We start from the raw sequence: 19025 nt of genomic DNA on the forward strand, positions 1-19025 counted from the left end.
TTATTACACTATAATGGTGCATTATTAGTCGGTGTGCATTATTCAATTGAAAATCTGCATTCTTACACTATAATGGTGCATTATTAGTCGGTGTGCATTATTCAACTGAAAATCTGCATTATGAAATGACACATGGCACCAATCTAACCGTCGGATGACAAAATCGTGGGGCTGAGATTAAAAAGAACAAAGAACAAAAGATACAAAAAGGAAATGAATACATCCCTATATATATATATAGGGCAGCGTTATTCTCCTTTTCACATCTTAGATCCTTTTTCCTTCTTAATATTACGCGTTAGATCTAAGGCATCAACGGATCAGATTGATTCTATAAAACTGGTTTCGTGTTGCATTATAGAAGGTGGTTGTATGCATTACAGGGTTATTATTGACATTTGACGGAAAAGTAACCGCCACATTTTGGTATCTGCGAATAATGCACCACATGGTCACGAGTAATGCATATAATTGACTATATAATGCACAATATGTGAACTGCAATGCATACGAATAAGATGTACCATGTTATGATGTTTGGACACACGTTTCTTGTTCCCCTAAGGGTTTAATAAGCTTAGGGGCTAGGGTATAGTACGTAGACACGTATGTAATCTTCACATGGTAACGAGTAATGGATATAATTGACTATATAATGCACAATTTGTGAACTGCAATGCATACGAACAAGATGTGCTGTGTTATGATGTTTGACACACGTTTCTTGTTTCCCCTAAGGGTTTAATAAGCTTAGGGGCTAGGGTATAATACGTACGCATTAATAACAAATTATAAAACGATACGAATAATTCACCAAATTGTCACGAGTAATGGATGTTATTAACTATATAATGCACAATATGTGAACTGCAATGCATACGAATAAGATGTACCATGTTATGATGTTTGACACACGTTTCTTGTTTCCCCTAAGGGTTTAATAAGCTTAGGGGCTAGGGTATAGTACGTAGACATTACTAACAAATTGTTGTTATTGGAATATACGTATGTGCATTATTTGGTTTAGGTAGTGCATTATGTAGCTGTTAATTGTCATTATCTCAGTATATTATGCATTATTAGAGGTATTGTGTATATGGGTTAATCAACGGATTGAAGATTACATACGTGCATTTAGTAATGTCTACGTACTATACCCTAGCCCCTAAGCTTATTAAACCCTTAGGGGAAACAAGAAACGTGTGTCAAACATCATAACATGGTACATCTTATTTGTATGCATTGCAGTTCACATATTGTGCATTATATAGTTAATAACATCCATTACTCGTGACAATTTGGTGAATTATTCGTATCGTTTTATAATTTGTTATTAATGCGTACGTACTATACCCTAGCCCCTAAGCTTATTAAAGCCTTAGGGGAAACAAGAAACGTGTGTCAAACATCATAACACCGCGCATCTTGTTCGTATGCATTGCAGTTCACAAATTGTGCATTATATAGTCAATTATATCCATTACTCGTTACCATGTGAAGATTACATACATGTCTACGTACTATACCCTAGCCCCTAAGCTTATTAAACCCTTAGGGGAAACAAGAAACGTGTGTCAAACATCATAACACAGCACATCTTGTTCGTATGCATTGCAGTTCACATATTGTGCATTATATAGGAAATTATATGCATTACTCGTGACCATGTGGTGCATTATTCGTAGCAGTTTCCAGCCATTATTAGATTACTATTGTACCCTCATAATGCACAAAATAGGACAAATAATGCAACACGGGATTAATTACCCAATGTTGATCTTGACCGTCCATTTCTCTAATCTAATGGCTGATATTAAGAAGGAAAAAGGAGGAAATATAGGAAAAGGAAATTAATACATCCCTATATATATATATATAGTATATATAGGGAGATGATCAAAACAAGTATGTGTTTAAATCCAGAAATGCAGCCCAAATCTTGGCCCTAGGATTAGATGATCTAATGGTCAATAATTAACCAAAAACACGGAAGGTCATAATTAAGCAGTTTTAGGTCATATTATAATATTTGAGTTTAATGTCATGTTAAGATCATTTTAGGTCATGCTTTGTTAGTATGACCTAAACATAAACTAACAATGACCTAAACATGCCCTACGCATGATATTGTTTTGTGTTTCTGTATTTAAATCTAGTTTTGCATAGATTAAAACCCTATATATATATATATATATATATATATATGTTTGTGTTAAAATGACAACACCTCTTAAAGTGACACCACGTATCCAGCAATATTATAAACGTTACACAGCAATAATATAAACGCTAGAGAACAATCTATAGATTGCTGTCTAGCGTATTGGATATTGCTGGCCGAGAAAAGTTGTTGTATAGTGTATTGGATATTGTTGGCCGAGAAAATTTACCCTTGAGCATTTTTTATGATTGCCACATGGCAGCTGATTATTCGTCCACATGTACAAATGATTGGCTGGGAATGGTGGTATGGTATTACTTTAGGAGGTGTTGTTATTTTAACGCACCCATATATAGGGAGATGATCAAAATAAGTACGTGTTTAAATCCAGAAATGCAGACCAAATCTTGGCCCTAGGATTAGATGATCTAATGGTCAATAATTAACCAAAAACACGGAAGGTCATAATTAAGCAATTTTAGGTCATATTATAATATTTGGGTTTAATGTCATGCTAAGATCGTTTTAGGTCATGCTTTGTTAGCATGACCTAAAAATTACCTAATTATGACCTAAAAGTGACCTAATTATGATATTGTTCTGCGTTTCTGTATTTAAATTTAGTTTTGCATAGATCAAAACCCTATATATATATATATATATATATATATATATATATATATATATATATATTTGTGTTAAAATGACAACACCTCTTAAAGTGACACCACGTATCCAGCAATATTATAAACGTTACACAGCAATAGTATAAACGCTAGAGAACAATCTATAGATTGCTGTCTAGCGTATTGGATATTGCTGGCCGAGAAAAGTTGTTGTATAGTGTATTGGATATTGTTGGCCGAGAAAATTTACCCTTGAGCATTTTTTATGATTGCCACATGGCAGCTGATTATTCGTCCACATGTACAAATGATTGGCTGGGAATGGTGGTATGGTATTACTTTAGGAGGTGTTGTTATTTTAACGCACCCATATATATATATATATATATATATATATATATATATAGGGGAGCGTTATTCTCCTTTTCACATCTTAAATCTTTTTTTCTTCTTAATATTACGCGTTAGATCTAAAGCATCAACAGATCAGATTGATTCTATAAAACTGGTTCCGTGTTGCATTATAGAAGGTGGTTGTATGCATTACAGGGTTATTATTGACATTTGACGGAAAAGTAACTGCCACATTTTGGTATCTGCGAATAATGCACCACATGGTCACGAGTAATGCATATAATTGACTATATAATGCACAATATGTGAACTGCAATGCATACGAATAAGATGTACCATGTTATGATGTTTGGACACACGTTTCTTGTTTCCCCTAAGGGTTTAATAAGCTTAGGGGCTAGGGTATAGTACGTAGACACGTATGTAATCTTCACATGGTAACGAGTAATGGATATAATTGACTATATAATGCACAATTTGTGAACTGCAATGCATACGAACAAGATGTGCTGTGTTATGATGTTTGACACACGTTTCTTGTTTCCCCTATGGGTTTAATAAGCTTAGGGGCTAGGGTATAGTACGTACGCATTAATAACAACTTATAAAACGATACGAATAATTCACCAAATTGTCACGAGTAATGGATGTTATTAACTATATAATGCACAATATGTGAACTGCAATGCATACGAATAAGATGTACCATGTTATGATGTTTGACACACGTTTCTTGTTTCCCTAAGGGTTTAATAAGCTTAGGGGCTAGGGTATAGTACGTAGACATTACTAACAAATTGTTGTTATTGGAATATACGTATGTGCATTATTTGGTTTAGGTAGTGCATTATGTAGCTGTTAATTGTCATTATCTCAGTATATTATGCATTATTAGAGGTGTTGTGTATATGGGTTAATCAACGGATTGAAGATTACATACGTGCATTTAGTAATGTCTACGTACTATACCCTAGCCCCTAAGCTTATTAAACCCTTAGGGGAAACAAGAAACGTGTGTCAAACATCATAACATGGTACATCTTATTCGTATGCATTGCAGTTCACATATTGTGCATTATATAGTTAATAACATCCATTACTCGTGACAATTTGGTGAATTATTCGTATCGTTTTATAATTTGTTATTAATGCGTACGTACTATACCCTAGCCCCTAAGCTTATTAAACCCTTAGGGGAAACAAGAAACGTGTGTCAAACATAATAACACAGCACATCTTGTTCGTATGCATTGCAGTTCACAAATTGTGCATTATATAGTCAATTATATGCATTACTCGTTACCATGTGAAGATTACATACATGTCTACGTACTATACCCTAGCCCCTAAGCTTATTAAACCCTTAGGGGAAACAAGAAACGTGTGTCAAACATCATAACACAGCACATCTTGTTCGTATGCATTGCAGTTCACATATTGTGCATTATATAGGCAATTATATGCATTACTCGTGACCATGTGGTGCATTATTCGTAGCGATTTTCAGCCATTATTAGATTACTATTGTACCCTCATAATGCACAAAATAGGACAAATAATGCAACACGGGATTAATTACCCAATGTTGATCTGGACCGTCCATTTCTCTAATCTAATGGCTGATATTAAGAAGGAAAAATGAGGAAATATAGGAAAAGGAAATGAATACATCCCTATATATATATATATATATATATGGTCCTCTTATAATGCATTTAGTATCATAATACATAACTAAAACCAATCATATATCATTAGATCTTAAAATGAGTGAATAAGATTGAAGTTCACAAATTTCAATAAATAGTACTTCCTTCGTTCCAACTAACTTATTTTGTAAGTATTCAACCGAGATCTCAATTGCATATGTTCGGATGACGTTTGGATGATGAAATTTGATAATTTTTATTTTTATTTTCCATATATGTTGATAAGCAATTTTATATCAACAAATGCTCAAAAAAAATTTATATAATGCATTAGCAATATCAATAAGACCGTGTTGATATTTTTGTGTAAACGTGTATAAACTTGTATCATTGTGTTAATATTTTTAATACACTATATTTATAAAAAGAAAATCAAGAATATTACTCCCTTCGTCCCCCATTATGTTTTCCAATTTTTTATTTTGGTTTGTCCTTATTAATGGTTCCACTTCGTTTTTACCACTTTGGTAGTGGACCTTACATTCCATTAACTCATTGCACTCATATTTTACTATAAAATTAATACTCCATTTGTCTCACTCAAGTTGTCCACCTTTCCTTTTTAGTTTATCGCATTCAAGATGTTCACTTTCTATATTTGGTTATTAATCCATCTCTCCTCTCTCCTCATTAAAACATTCAACTATATTTTTCTCTCTACTTTTTCCACTTAACAACGCTTCCTAAAATCCAATGTCATTTTGCCCCTTTATTGTTATTTTTAAGATATATGTTTAAAGTGAAACATAATTAAAATACTAATTTAAATTTGTATAAATAAAATAAAAATTACTACCTCCGTCCCCAAAAATTTGTCTCACTTTGACCCGGCACGAGTTTTAAGAAATGTAATGGAAAGTGAGTTGAAAATGTTAGTGGATTGTGGGACCTACTTTTATATATTAGTTTTATAATAAAATGTGAGTATGAATGAGTTAGTGGAATATGGGGTCCACTACCAAAAATGATAAAAGTGAAATAGGACAAATTTTGGGGGACGGACGAAAATAGAAAACTGGGACAAATTTTCAGGGATGGAGGTAGTAATATATTTTTAAAAACTTTAAAGCATATTTTAGAAATAAAATATTTTATATGATTAATATGAATTTTTTAATATATTTATCTATTATTATATTAATAAAAATTTTACGATATATGTATATTAAATATAAAATTGAATGTTTTTCTGGGCAATTATTTACGTTACAAAAATAATTAATAAAATGTCAAATTATGTGTCAAATATGAAGAAATATTAAACAATAGTTGTACATGGATCTAACCCACCGAGCTAGTCCATCTAGTTTCGGGTCTGGCCCTATCTGGTTGTGGACTAATCGGGCTGTAATTTTATCCAGTTGAAATTTTCAACCCGAACCATGTAAATTATCGGGGTAATTCTTTTGTTGTTCTAGGGTATAATTAACATTCCATAAGTGTACTGGACTTTTATTTTGTTTCGGCTTTTGCGTCTCCTTTTAATGAAACGCATGACGAATATGTGTTTTACACAAAGACGCATGACGCTCATGTGTCATCCAATTTTTCAATTTTTTTTTAAAGACGTGTGACGCTAATGCGTCTTAGGGAGAGACGCATCTCCATCATGCGTCACTTGTTTTTTAAAAAATGGGAATAGCAGATAAAAATATAATAAATGTGCCATGCGTAGAAAAAGAGACAAAAGAAGAAATTATAAAGTTAGAAAATATTCCATAAAATAGGATTGCTTTTTCTTTTATAAATTCATTGTCAATTATTCATTCTTATATTTTTAAAAAATGGGAATAGCAGATAAAATTAGTGCAATGTCCAGGGATCTAACCAATATGATCATAACAAGCATAACCAATTATTTGTGGCGTACAAAACTATTTACCAAAGATCCCTCTTTGTTTTCACATTCGGTAATAATTTACTAAAGTTCAATAATTTAGATCCCTAAATTTTCCCTTCTTTGTATTTACTTGTATGATACCGTTGCTAAAATAAGTTATTTTTCTTCCACTTCTCAAGGCACCTTTTACACATTTCACCTCCAACTTCAGCCAAGAATTGGATTAGTAATCTGTTGCAAGTGTCATGAAAAATATTAAACGCAATAATAAAGGCCAGAAAATCATGTTGGTAAAAAACAAAAAATATTTCAAAAGCAAAAGTCACACTTAGATTGATGAGCTCTGTTACATTTACACAAGTAAACGTTGAAGAGAACTTAATAACACTTCCTAACAATGCTAAAATCCATTGACAAACCAAGATTCGCATAATAGAACTGGAAACTACCTCTTTCTAAACACATATGTTAGTTCATGAGTAGAGAAGGTCTGTAGATGGCGTGGCGCTGGCCGATCTCAATGCGTTCTCGAGGGTCGTTCATGGTTTCATCTCGCAAGGCTTGAAGAATCCCCTCACACACCAGCTCCCTACCAACACACCAACAATCAGATTACATGGCGCATTTATTATATTTTTATCTGTTATTCCCATTTTTTAAAAAACAAGTGACGCATGATGGAGATGCGTCTCTCCCTAAGACGCATTAGCGTCATGCGTCTTTAAAAAAATTGAAAAATTGGATGACGCATGAGCGTCATGCGTCTTTGTGTAAAACACATCTTCGTCATGAGTTTCATTAAAAGGAGACGAGTGATCTTCATGCTTCTCTCCCAAAGCCGGAACAAAAAAAATCTAGTACACTTATGAAATGTTAATTATACTCTAGAACAACAAAAGAATTACCCCTAAATTATCAGGCTATTCGGACTAGCTCGCGGGTTGCGGGCTGCACTGACATCCCTAGGTACAAGGCACTACCCAATACGTCCAAGAAGAGCAATTTGTAAGATTATCCAATTGACTTGTGTAAATGCATAAGAGATCGACAAAGAGAACACAAATTGAAACGGAAATTGAAAGTTTATTGATACTTCACCCGTGAATCTGAGCTTAAAGTTGTAATGCACGAACACTTAAAATTGGGAGAGAAAAGATTAATGAACCAATGTGGAGCATCGTGGAGCTTGCCACCACCAACGTCCAACACATCAAGAACGCTTTCAAGGGGAGTGTATCATACGACAACAAGAATGCCACCACCACCTCCTCAATTGTCAGACCAGAGAAGCGTTGATAAACAAGGAACTTGCATGCTTTGAATGACTAGATTTGTCTCGTTTTGATTGCAACGCATGTGAATTATGTTCTTATATCGAGTATCAGTGAATAATATAACAAAACCCATTATTTACTTATCCAAAGAGCAAAATGCATGAACCGGAAATGGACGGTCTCATAATCAAAATAACAATGTCCAAACTCCAAATCATACCAGCCACAGGAAAAATAAGAATCCAAGAGCTGAAAATACAGGGAGAGTGATGCAGAGTTCTTACACGGAGCTCCAGACCATCAATGATGTCAAAAATACATATGGCCCCAAGCCACCGAGTCTCATGGAATGATGCAGCTCTGCCAATCATCTTATCTCCATTCTGCAATTCCCCCTCATAGAAATGCAAAGGAGGAAACTGACAAATCTCTGGATGATTTTATAAATACTGTCACTGTTAGTATACAACTAGCAGTAAAAGGACAAAACTGAAAGAAAACAAAAGGAATATAATACCATTAAGCATAAAGGTATTGTAAGATGGGAAAATGAAGAAATATATTCAACATCATTGCAAGATGGTCCTTAGACTATTAAGCATAGAGGTAACGTAACAGTAATCACTATTTTCCAAGCTGAGTCACAAAGTTACAATATGAACACTTACTCGTCAGCAAAAGAGACTAAAATCAATGCTAAAAACTCTGAGCTTGGACAGCGTGGAATCCATTCCTAAATAAATGAACTCGTCAGTTTGATAAAAACAAAGAATATCACAGCAACTCCTGATTATAGTACAAGTAGGTGGTGTTTTGGTTTCCTAGTACCAAGATATAATCTAAGACTGAGTTGTGAGATTATTTTAGTTGGGGAGGTTAGCTATGACTAATTATCCATGATTATCCATCTAGGATTGACCAAACAATATTTAATCCTGAGATACAATCTTGCATACCGAACAACCCTGAAAAATACTAGTACTCCATATTCATAGGCTTTTATGTTGGACTACCTGTTGGTCAGTATGATTACAGGATGACCTGCCCATGCAGTCTCTCAATCATGCTGCACTGGAACATATATTTGCTATCAACATTAGATAAAACTGTGGCAGAAAGCTGCTTTCGATCACCAACCTAACCAAAAGAAGGGAAAAAGATTTCAATGATCTAAAAGACAAATTATTTAATGGTCGATCACGTGCTTACCATGATGCATTTGGTTTTCTCGATTTAAAGAGCTGAAGTGGAATCAATGTGGCATGGTTCCAGGGTCTTATACAAAGCATAAGAAAAAAAGAAATACTACTTGAAACTCAGTCGTCCGGTAATAAATGAAGAGAGAGCAAAGCTACATTCATCCGTCTAACATCAGCGACAAAACTGATCAATGATGTAAACCGGAATCGTTTCAAACCCCAATTGTTCTATCATAATATCAAAATTGGATTGATAACAAGGAAACAAAATGGTTTCTATCGATAGCACAAGCGGATCATCGTATTCTTTTTCTAAGAAAGGAAATAAACTAGGACGAGGGGTCGGAAGAGGTGGCGCGACAAACGGTGTTCCAGAGCTCAAGGGCGCGATTCCAAAGGGAGGCGGAGGCAACGCCCAGAGCCAGGGCCTGCGGGTAACTGGGCTTGGAATCGAGCTTCGTTTCGAGCTGGACCAGGCGAGCGTGGACGGCGTCCAGCTTGGCGGAAATCACTTGCGGAGAAGAATTGGAATCGTCGCGTTTGTTATTGGCGGAAATCATTCTGAAGAGAGCTCCCTGCAAATCCCCAATCACTTTAAGCGAAGCCTCCTGAGTCGCCATCCCCTGCTTCTCGTAGTGCGTCACCAGCTCCTGAGGGCTCGGCATTTTCTTCTTTCTCGCCTTCTCACTGCCTCGTATTTGCTGCTTATGCTTCTCCATCAATTCGTCTTCTTCTAAACCCTATCCCCAAAACGAAATGAAGAAGAGATCAGGTTCAAAATTAAGTAGTAGTACTCCCGAACGTACTAGTACTTTTTTAATGAATAAAATAAAATTTAAAAATAAATCAAATAAGAGCCTGCCACTTGGATCAAACTCAATCTATAAACAATAATGGCTACCGCTGCAGCTGCGACTGCGGCTGCCATGCTCCGTCGCCATTCTGAATTCAGTTCATCTCTCACCAGGTCGAGGTTTGGTGTTTCAGTCCAATGCTCCGATTCTAGTCGGGGATTTGGCCCCAAATCAAAAAATCCCGACTCCAAGTAATTAACCATTGCACATCACCTTCCTGTTATGCCTTTTAAACTATTTATGGTTGCAATCTACTTTAATTTGCTGCAGAAAAATCAAGTCGAAGCAATCATCCACCTCACCCAACCGTATTTACTCCCCAACCCTGCATTACATTTACATAGCTTTACTTTTGCCTCTTGATTTAAGTTTTTCTATTATCTTGGCAGAGGCACCTGGTTTGAGCTCTCCCAAAACCATCTACACTTCTTCTGATGATCTTGATTTCGAGCAGCGTCTCCAGGCTATTAAAAAGTAAGTTTGCATGATAAAAAGATGTTTTCTTAGGATTGCTTTTTTATTTATTCTTTTTTAACTTTTTCATGCACTAGATTGTCTTCTTTCAGTGCAGGTTGCCTAAGCTTTATTTCTTACTAGTCTGACCTGCATTACCGCTCAATTCTTCTTCAATTTGCTGATAAATACTATACCTCCAATCCAATACGTTCCCCTTGCACCCATTATCTATTTTTCCTAACTTTATTTATAGTTATGTTGACTCAAAACTTCCTCCAACTATGAAGGTCCGCCCTTGAGCAGAAAAAAGAAGAAGAGAAAAAAGTAATTGGGGCAATTGATTATGATGCACCAGTTGAAAACAACAGTTCCACAATTGGATTGGGAACTAAGGTAATATCCCTCTGATTATATTTACTTCTTTCTTGGAAATTCCTGGTTTTCCTGTGATTGCTGATCCCATATTCTAGAATGCATATCGTAGATCGGAGTTGGAGTTGCAGTTGTTACATTTGGCTTGGTGTTTGCCCTTGGAGACTTTCTTCCTTCTGGAAGGTATTGTCCTTCGAATATCTGATTTCTGCTTGTTTTTTTCAATTTAAATGATAATGCCAGTTTCTGGTATAAGCTATGTTGATCCTAAATCAGATGTTTAATTAATCTGTATGAAACAAAATGGACCAAACCCCAATTACTAGAAGAAAATGGTCTAAAACGTATGGTCAAACTTAAACTATTAAATTGTGTGATATTCTGATGTAAAACTCTACCTTCACCAACATACACAGTCTTTTTTTTGGTTGGTGGGCTAAAGGGAGATGGGGGTGGGGTAGTCTTCTGGGTTCTTGGGGGGGCAAGGTCTAATATGAATAATACTTATATGCTCTTTGGATGACAGTGTTAGCCCTACAGAGGAGGCTGCCACTGTCAATAAAATTTCTGAAGAAGAGAGATCATTCCTTGAGGTGAGAATGATAACCTTCACTCTTCGCATTATGTGATTTATGTCATATCCGTTCCTGGATCATACTGTGTTTAGTGCTTAATACTACTTATTTGTTTTAATTCCTGACATAATGGTAGTCATCCTCACACAATGGTATAAAAACTGATGTTCAGGACTGTGGCTTTGTTCTTGTATAGTTTATAGACCCTTCAATTGCTTCTGCCTTTAATCTTATCCTTTGCATAATTTTTTCACACTTTTACAGAAGAGGCTGAAGGAGTTCGAAAAAACACTTGCCACTTCACCTGAAGATTCGACTGCTCTTGAAGTGAGTTCTGATGCATTAATATGAAGATATAACATACAGATATTCTCATGATGCTCTATGACTGTGTATGACATTTACTAAACTGGGTTGAGTCCATCATGTGATGGCAATAAACTCTAGCAACTTAGCTCAAGCTATGCACACACAGCACTCAGCTTTAGAAAACTGTGTATCAAAAACAAATCTGTCTCACAGCAGCTGCAGAAAGCTAATGATTTTCGTATTCTATGACTGCTATTTGAACACTATGAAACTCAGTATGCACACAAAAGAATGATACAACTCTATGAGGTGATTCAACAAAAAGCCTACTCTTTCATATTTTTTTTCATTAGGGAGCTGCAGTAACCCTGGCAGAAATGCGAGAATATAAAAGATCTGCAACGTTGCTTGAAAAATTGACAGAGGTTAGAAATTTATTCCTAAAAATCCATTATAATGGTGAACCACATACCATATCGAGCCAGTATTTTTGACTTTTGCTCTAAATTGGCCTACTTCTATCTGCAGAAGAAACCAAAAGACCCTGATGCTTTTCGTTTGCTTGGTGAAGTCAAATATGAGCTGAAAGATTATGAAGGAAGTGTTCTTGCTTATAGGAATGCTGAAAGGGTTAGTCTATGATAGACTTTGGAGACTTTAGGTTTACTGAATGATTTTGTAATATGATCACTTCACTTGGGAACCATATTCCATATAGAGTGTGGATTTACAAGTCTGCCTATCGTAAAGAGAATGTTATCCTTTATTTTGCCAGTTTTTGTGGTCCATGCTATCCATGAGATTAAATGACATGTGCAGACCATATGTATCACTAGGTTAACCATCCAAATGTGACATTTCATTTGACAATTTTGATGCAACTTAGGATGCACCAGAAAATGTGTTATGAGGGATTTTAGAGGTTAATGGAGGCCCTAGAATGCTTGAGAATCGGATATTGGGATTGTATAAGTTTCTTCAGGAAAATAAAGAGTTGTTAACTGGTTTTTAATATCAAAAGAACTTCCATTTGCCTTTGATTATATTAATTGCAATATAGTGTTGGTGAAATCTTATAAGCTCCATCATCTTATTTAGTTTTAAAACTCAAGAGACCATTTCAAGATTAGGATATAAACATTATATACTCTTCCATGACCGCCGGCTAAATATCCTGTGTAAGCTTAGGCTCTGTATGCTGTCCCATGGTTCAAGAGTGTCTAAAGTTGAGCAACATTTTTTTGGAAAGCTGAATACTAATTTTGTGCAGGCATCTAGGAGTGTTGACTTTGAAATCCTTCGAGGTCTTACAAATTCATTGATATCTGCCAAGAAACCTGATGAGGTAACTACAAAATGATACTGTATGTTTTTAATCGAAGTATGTCTTCTGGCACGCCTTGAATGATAGTGTGTCATGCATTGTAAATTTGACTGGTGCAACTCATGCAGAGTTACGTAACCTCAACATAGTGATATTGATTTATTTGTATCCATTACCTGGTCTCGCATAGATTGTAGGAGTATTTCATATACAAACAGTAAACATATATTTTCTGCTTGTATAGGCTGTTAAGATGCTCCTGGAAGCTCGTGACCGCTTGAATAAAGAAGCTAGTGGTGATAGTGTGACTGCAGAAATGAGATCGGATGTGGATCCCATTCAAGTGAGTAGTTATCTTAGAGAATTGGATTGTTAAGTACAAGCATCCTCATAAAAATGATAAAATATTAAGATCCTGTTTGTGAGTTAAGGTGGAGTTGCTTCTAGGAAAAGCCTATGCAGATTGGGGCCACATAAGTGATGCAGTAGCTGTTTATGATCAACTTATATCTAGCCACCCTGATGATTTCAGGGGTTACTTAGCAAAGGTCAATATGCATAAAATTGTTTAATAAGATGAGTAAAATGGTTAAGAATGAACTAGTGACTTGAAGCATATTTCAACAACTGCAGGGCATTATCTTGAAAGAGAATGGGAGTACAGGTGATGCAGAGAGAATGTTTATACAGGCACGTTTCTTTGCACCAGATAAAGCAAAGGCGCTCATAGACAAATATTCACGCTAGCAATGATCATGACTCCATATACACATCCCCATTGCGATTTGCTACTTTGCTGGGTTAGATGGATGTCCTCGTGAAGATGTTGAATTGGCTTCAGTTTGTTGAATTGGCTTCAGTTTGTAACAAACTAGGAATGAATCAACAGAATTTATATGTTACGTGTGTCTTCTTGTGCACTCTTAATGACAAAATGCAGAGGGTTTATTAAATCATGTTTCATGATGATGTGTGTTTACTTACAATCTAATCTTTCTTAGTTTTTTTTCCAAAAAATAAAAAGAATTGAGTCAAAACACGCAAGCACACACAAAAACTTTTGTATGTATACAGGCAAAGGGTGTTCTGTTTGCAAGATTGTATTCACGGATTAAATTTGTATTAGTGTGTTTGGTTCATGAGATTCAATCCCACAACTCAAGCTAACCCCTTATGACTAAAATAGTTTCACAACTCAATCCTAGATTATAATTATAAGTATCTTGGTATTATTTTATCTTGAAAACCGAACACCATAATAGTATACTCCATATAATAATATACCCCTCCGTATAATAATATACCGAATTTGGAGGCGTGGGTGGGGCTTTTGTCAGTTACTAATGTGAGAGCACCACGAATTCCGGTTACTTGTAAAAATACTATGTAGTGGAGCATTATTCTAAACTCAACTTTGACCCAAAAATTTTCCCACTCTGATGGGATCAAAGGGTAATAAATGTAGTACTAGTACCATCAAATCAAGCAATAACATTGTAGCGTGTGTAATAATTATACAAGCTATATAATTGAGGTGATGAATTCAAGAAAACACTTTTTCCATCATCAGTAGAGTGTCCAAAATCAATATACAATCAATGATCTTCATTTAAGCAACTTGCTTGGTGTATAAGACGAATTAGTGTACGAGCTAGCTAGCCACATTAAAGATCTTCTTCTCTAATCTAGTAATCTTGATCATAAAGGTTGCATGAAATATATCTCCATATATATAAATCTAAAGCGATTAAGTAAGAAGAAAATGTTTTGAGTTTTGCAATTAAAAAAAAAACATAACATGGCATGCGTATACAAGGCACATGCATGCTTTGTACTGTAACAGTAGTACGTGGTCGCCGTTATTATTGATCAAACCTTGAATCATACTCTATTTTTAGATACTAAATCGAAACGATGCCCCCACAATCATTCCATTATCATACAAAACTGTAAACATACTTTTGAAATGAATTGTCATCTGCACATCTGCGGGTGGTGATGAAGGTCAGTAGCGTCCGGAGAGTAGTTACTGGAGCAGTTGATGATGAGATCATAGTTATCTCCATCATCATGCATAAGCACCAAAGATGGCGATGACAGTGACCTCTTGTCTTCCATCATCTTCAATATCTTCTCGAACACCTCCACCTCGCATGGAAACTTAAGCACACCTTCTTGCTGGAATCCAAACTCTTCTTCAGCTTCTCTCAGTAGAATCCCAAACATTTGGTGGCTCAGGTACTCTGTTGGAATCACGAATCTCTTTAGCTCGAGTCCTACGCACACCGCCACGAACCCTTTGGGGACGGCATTTGTCACGGCTGTGGAGGATGAAGAGCTCTCTGAGAAAGACAGTGTCTTTTTCAAAAACTTTATGCTCTTGTTGGTGGTTGTGGCTGTGGTTGAAGTTGTAGCATTGCTTTTGGCGGCCTTCTTCCACTTCTTTAGGATTTGTTGTAGTCGAACTATGTCTCTAATCTTGTTAGATTTTCTTGATGAAGAATCCATCTCTCACTCCCTCTAGATGATGAGTCTCTGTGTGTGGAAGAAGAAGAGAGATGGGAGCTAGGAAATGGCTGACCTAGACAATATATAGACACGGCGAGATTCCTTATTTTTGTTGGTCAAACCATAAACTATGTTCAACTTGGATTATTATCTTAATTAGCAATACTTAAACACCAAGTTAATCATTTCTCTTTTCTGTTAAGTACAACGTACAATATCGAGGGATCATTAATGATGGTCAATAATACATGATGATAATGGTGGGTCGTGCCTCAAAATTCGAAACTAACAGTACTATAGTATTCATATATATATATACGTACATTTTTTGGTTTGAATATGTAGATCTCGGTAGCTACGAATTAATGTAATTAAGTCATTTCCAGATTTTAGTTGTTCGAAAAAGCCTGGCAGCGCCGATCCAATTATTTGCTGTTGTAGAGCATTCAAAATATTTAATACTCTAATGATTAAATATTAATGTCACGTAGAGATCTACGATATTGTTACTAAATAAAGAGGAAAAAGACGTACAATACCCTCATTGGGAAACGCCCTTAAGAGAACGTGACGTCCATTATTATAATTATCTCCATCCCAGCTTGTTTTTGGGTATTTGCACTTGATTTAATGCCATTAATTGATTCACACCATTATTAAACTATTTTTGCCAATGTACTGTTGCTCCATTGTTTATTTGATTCAAGTGCTTATTAGAGATCGTGGAAGATGGCACACAATTGAATTGCCATGTGAGAGAGAGACAGAGAGAGAGTAGGCATTGTGCTGCTCATGCCAATCATTCATACCCAAATGGAAATGGGCATGTGTATGTTAATTTAGTCTCTTTTTATTTTCCTCATACAGAGAGTGTATTCGTATTTTCGTAAACCCCACACACGCTATAAAAACATAGTAGTATCAAGTTTTGCTATACGAAATATCAAGAAAATCTAACATAATGTACTCAGCCAAAAGAATTAGTGAATACAAGCTCACCAGCTTTATATAATGTACCAACATTTGGTCTATTGCAAATCATTTGTTTTTTGCGTTATACATAAACTACCTAACCAATTAATTAGAAAAGAAAAAAGTAGTACCAACTAAAATAAAATTATGGGAGTCCAACTGTTTCAACCGACGGTGGAAGTCAACGAAACAGCCACCCTATTGAATGCAGACGTTCCCACTAAACTGGGGGGCTTTTGAGAATCATTTACCCAAACTGTGTACGTACTAGTGGAATGAGTCAAAAGACGGGATAATTCTTTTGTTGTTCTAGAGTATGATTAACATTACATAAGTGTACTGGACTTTTTTTTGTTCCGGCTTTGGGAGAGACGCATGAGGATCATGCGTCTCCTTTTAATGAAACTCATGACGAAGATGCGTTTTACACAAAGAAGCATGACGCTCATGCGTCGTCCAATTTTTCAATTTTTTTTAAAGACGCATGACGCTAATGCGTCTTAGGGAGAGACGCATCTCCATCATGCGTCACTTGTTTTTTAAAAAATGGGAATAGCAGATAAAAATATAATAAATGTGCCATGTAATCTGATTGTTGGTGTGTTGGTAGGGAGCTGGTGTGTGAGGGGATTCTTCAAGCCTTGCGAGATGAAACCATGAACGACCCTCGATAACGCATTGAGATCGCCCAGCGCCACGCCATCTATAGACCTTCTCTACTCATGAACTAACATTTGTGTTTAGAAAGAGGTAGTTGCCAGTTCTATTATGCGAATCTTGGTTTGTCAATGGATTTTAGCATTGTTAGGAAGTGTTATTCAGTTCTCTTCAATGTTTACTTGTGTAAGTGTAACAGAGCTCACCAATCTAAGTGTGACTTTTGCTTTTGAAATATTTTTTATTTTTTACCAATATGATTTTCTGGCCTTTATTATTGCGTTTAATATTTTCATGACACTTGCAACAGATTACTAATCCAATTCTTGGCTGAAGTTGGAGGTGAAATGTGTAAAAGGTGCCTTGAGAAGTGGAAGAAAAATAACTTATTTTAGCAACGGTATCATACAAGTAAATACAAAGAAGGGAAAATTTAGGGATCTAAATTATTGAACTTTAGTAAATTATTACCGAATGTGAAAACAAAGAGGAAAATTTAGTGATCTAAACTATTAATCTTCGGTAAATAGTTTTGTAGGCCACAAATAATTGGTTATGCTTGTTATGACCATATTGGCTAGATGCATGGACATTGCACTAATTTTATCTGCTATTCCCATTTTTTTAAAATATAAGAATGAATAATTGACCATGAATTTATAAAAGAAAAAGCAATATTATTTTATGGAATATTTTTTAACTTTATAATTTCTTCTTTTGTCTCTTTTTCTACGCATGGCACATTTATTATATTTTTATCTGCTATTCCCATTTTTTTTAAAAAACAAGTGACGCATGATGGAGATGTGTCTCTCCCTAAGACGCATTAACGTCATGCGTCTTTAAAAAAATTTTGAAAAATTGGACGACGCATGAGCGTCATGCGTCTTTGTGTAAAACGCATATTCGTCATGCATTCCTCATGCGTCTCTCCCAAAGCAGGAACAAAAAAAAAGTCTAATACACTTATGGAATGTTAATTATACTCTAGAACAACAAAAGAATTACCCCGTCAAAAGACAGTAAATCATTAAAATCTACTCCCTGAATTTATGTTATTAGTCCTCCTTATCTTCCAAGGCAAAATAGTTGGAGTTGAAGATTGATAATAAATACTCCATCCGTTCCTTGTTCCTTATTAATTAATTAAGATACTTTTTTTCGACACGATGATTAAAAATAATATATTACGTGGATGATTACTTTTTGTTAAAAATACAAATAATCAAATTATAATAAAACTTCTCATAATATAAAAATAACTTTATTAAGATAGAACGGAATATAAATAAGACTAGCTTTGATTGGTGATTGAGAACCTCGAAATAATGCTAGAACAGCGAAGAAAACAAGCATACACAAATCTTAAGAAGAAACTTTATTTAGTTATTTATCCAGCAGCAAAATGCATGAACCGGAAATGGACGGTGTCATTGTGTCAGCACCTCCCTCGTAGCAATCAAACACATTTACTCATTGAGAGAGAGAGGGGCATTTACTCATTGAGAGAGAGGGGAAATGGACGACCATAGAAAAGAGCAATTTGTAAACTGAATTTGACCCCCTCAAATTAATACTCTCTCCGTCCACGAAGAATATACACTTTGGGATCGACACAAATTTTAATATAAAATTGGTAAAATAAGAGAGAGGTAGTGAGAAAAGTAAATAAAATATTATTAATGGAGAATGGATCTCACCTTATTAGAGATAAAAGACTTTCCAAAATTAAAAAGTGCATATTCTTGTGGGACGGACTAAAAAGGAAAGAGTGCATATTCTTGAGGGACGGAGGGAGTAGTATATCTCACCTTATTAGAGATAAAAGACTTTCC

General features: G+C 35.3%; 2 protein-coding genes and 1 long non-coding RNA gene across 5 annotated transcripts; 1 reads left to right on the forward strand and 2 right to left on the reverse strand.

Annotated features, from left to right (window-relative positions):
- Positions 1-6997: 6997 nt before the first annotated feature.
- LOC121797668 lies at positions 6998-10203 on the reverse strand. Of its 2 annotated transcripts, XR_006049937.1 has the most exons (6): positions 10065-10203; positions 9174-9903; positions 8978-9101; positions 8633-8697; positions 8249-8394; positions 6998-7279 (listed from the first exon to the last, which is right to left on the reverse strand). It is a non-coding gene; the product is annotated as an uncharacterized LOC121797668 (long non-coding RNA). The 2 variants fall into 2 exon arrangements; XR_006049938.1 differs by having other exon boundaries at positions 8978-9903.
- On the forward strand, positions 9994-14006 carry LOC121797667. 2 transcript variants are annotated; one of them, XM_042196312.1, is made up of 13 exons: positions 9994-10208; positions 10288-10325; positions 10407-10491; positions 10761-10866; positions 10958-11028; positions 11372-11438; positions 11688-11747; positions 12083-12154; positions 12258-12359; positions 13000-13074; positions 13298-13396; positions 13485-13601; positions 13687-14006. In XM_042196312.1, exons 1-13 carry the CDS (start codon positions 10057-10059, stop codon positions 13798-13800), a joined length of 1158 nt encoding a protein of 385 aa, XP_042052246.1. In that variant the 5' UTR covers positions 9994-10056; the 3' UTR covers positions 13801-14006. The 2 variants fall into 2 exon arrangements, with proteins under 2 accessions (XP_042052246.1, XP_042052244.1); XM_042196310.1 differs by having other exon boundaries at positions 9998-10208; positions 11685-11747.
- A 915-nt stretch (positions 14007-14921) lies between these two features.
- LOC121800457 (auxin-responsive protein SAUR72-like) lies at positions 14922-15561 on the reverse strand. Its single transcript, XM_042200034.1, has one exon. The coding sequence runs from the start codon at positions 15559-15561 to the stop codon at positions 15028-15030; it is 534 nt and encodes a 177-aa protein (XP_042055968.1). The 3' UTR covers positions 14922-15027.
- Between the last annotated feature and the right edge of the window lie 3464 nt (positions 15562-19025).

Source organism: Salvia splendens, chromosome 4 (genome assembly GCF_004379255.2).
Source record: "Salvia splendens isolate huo1 chromosome 4, SspV2, whole genome shotgun sequence".
NCBI classification, from domain to species: Eukaryota; Viridiplantae; Streptophyta; class Magnoliopsida; order Lamiales; family Lamiaceae; genus Salvia; species Salvia splendens.

Excerpts from the sequence above, each read along its gene's own strand:
- LOC121800457 (XM_042200034.1), bottom strand. The coding sequence starts at position 15,561 with ATGGATTCTTCATCAAGAAAATCTAACAAGATTAGAGACATAGTTCGA.
- LOC121797667 (XM_042196310.1), top strand. The coding sequence starts at position 10,057 with ATGGCTACCGCTGCAGCTGCGACTGCGGCTGCCATGCTCCGTCGCCAT. Across the intron at positions 10,492-10,760 it reads CGTCTCCAGGCTATTAAAAA|GTCCGCCCTTGAGCAGAAAA; the intron begins GTAAGTTTGCAT and ends CCAACTATGAAG. Across the intron at positions 13,075-13,297 it reads CTGCCAAGAAACCTGATGAG|GCTGTTAAGATGCTCCTGGA; the intron begins GTAACTACAAAA and ends CTGCTTGTATAG.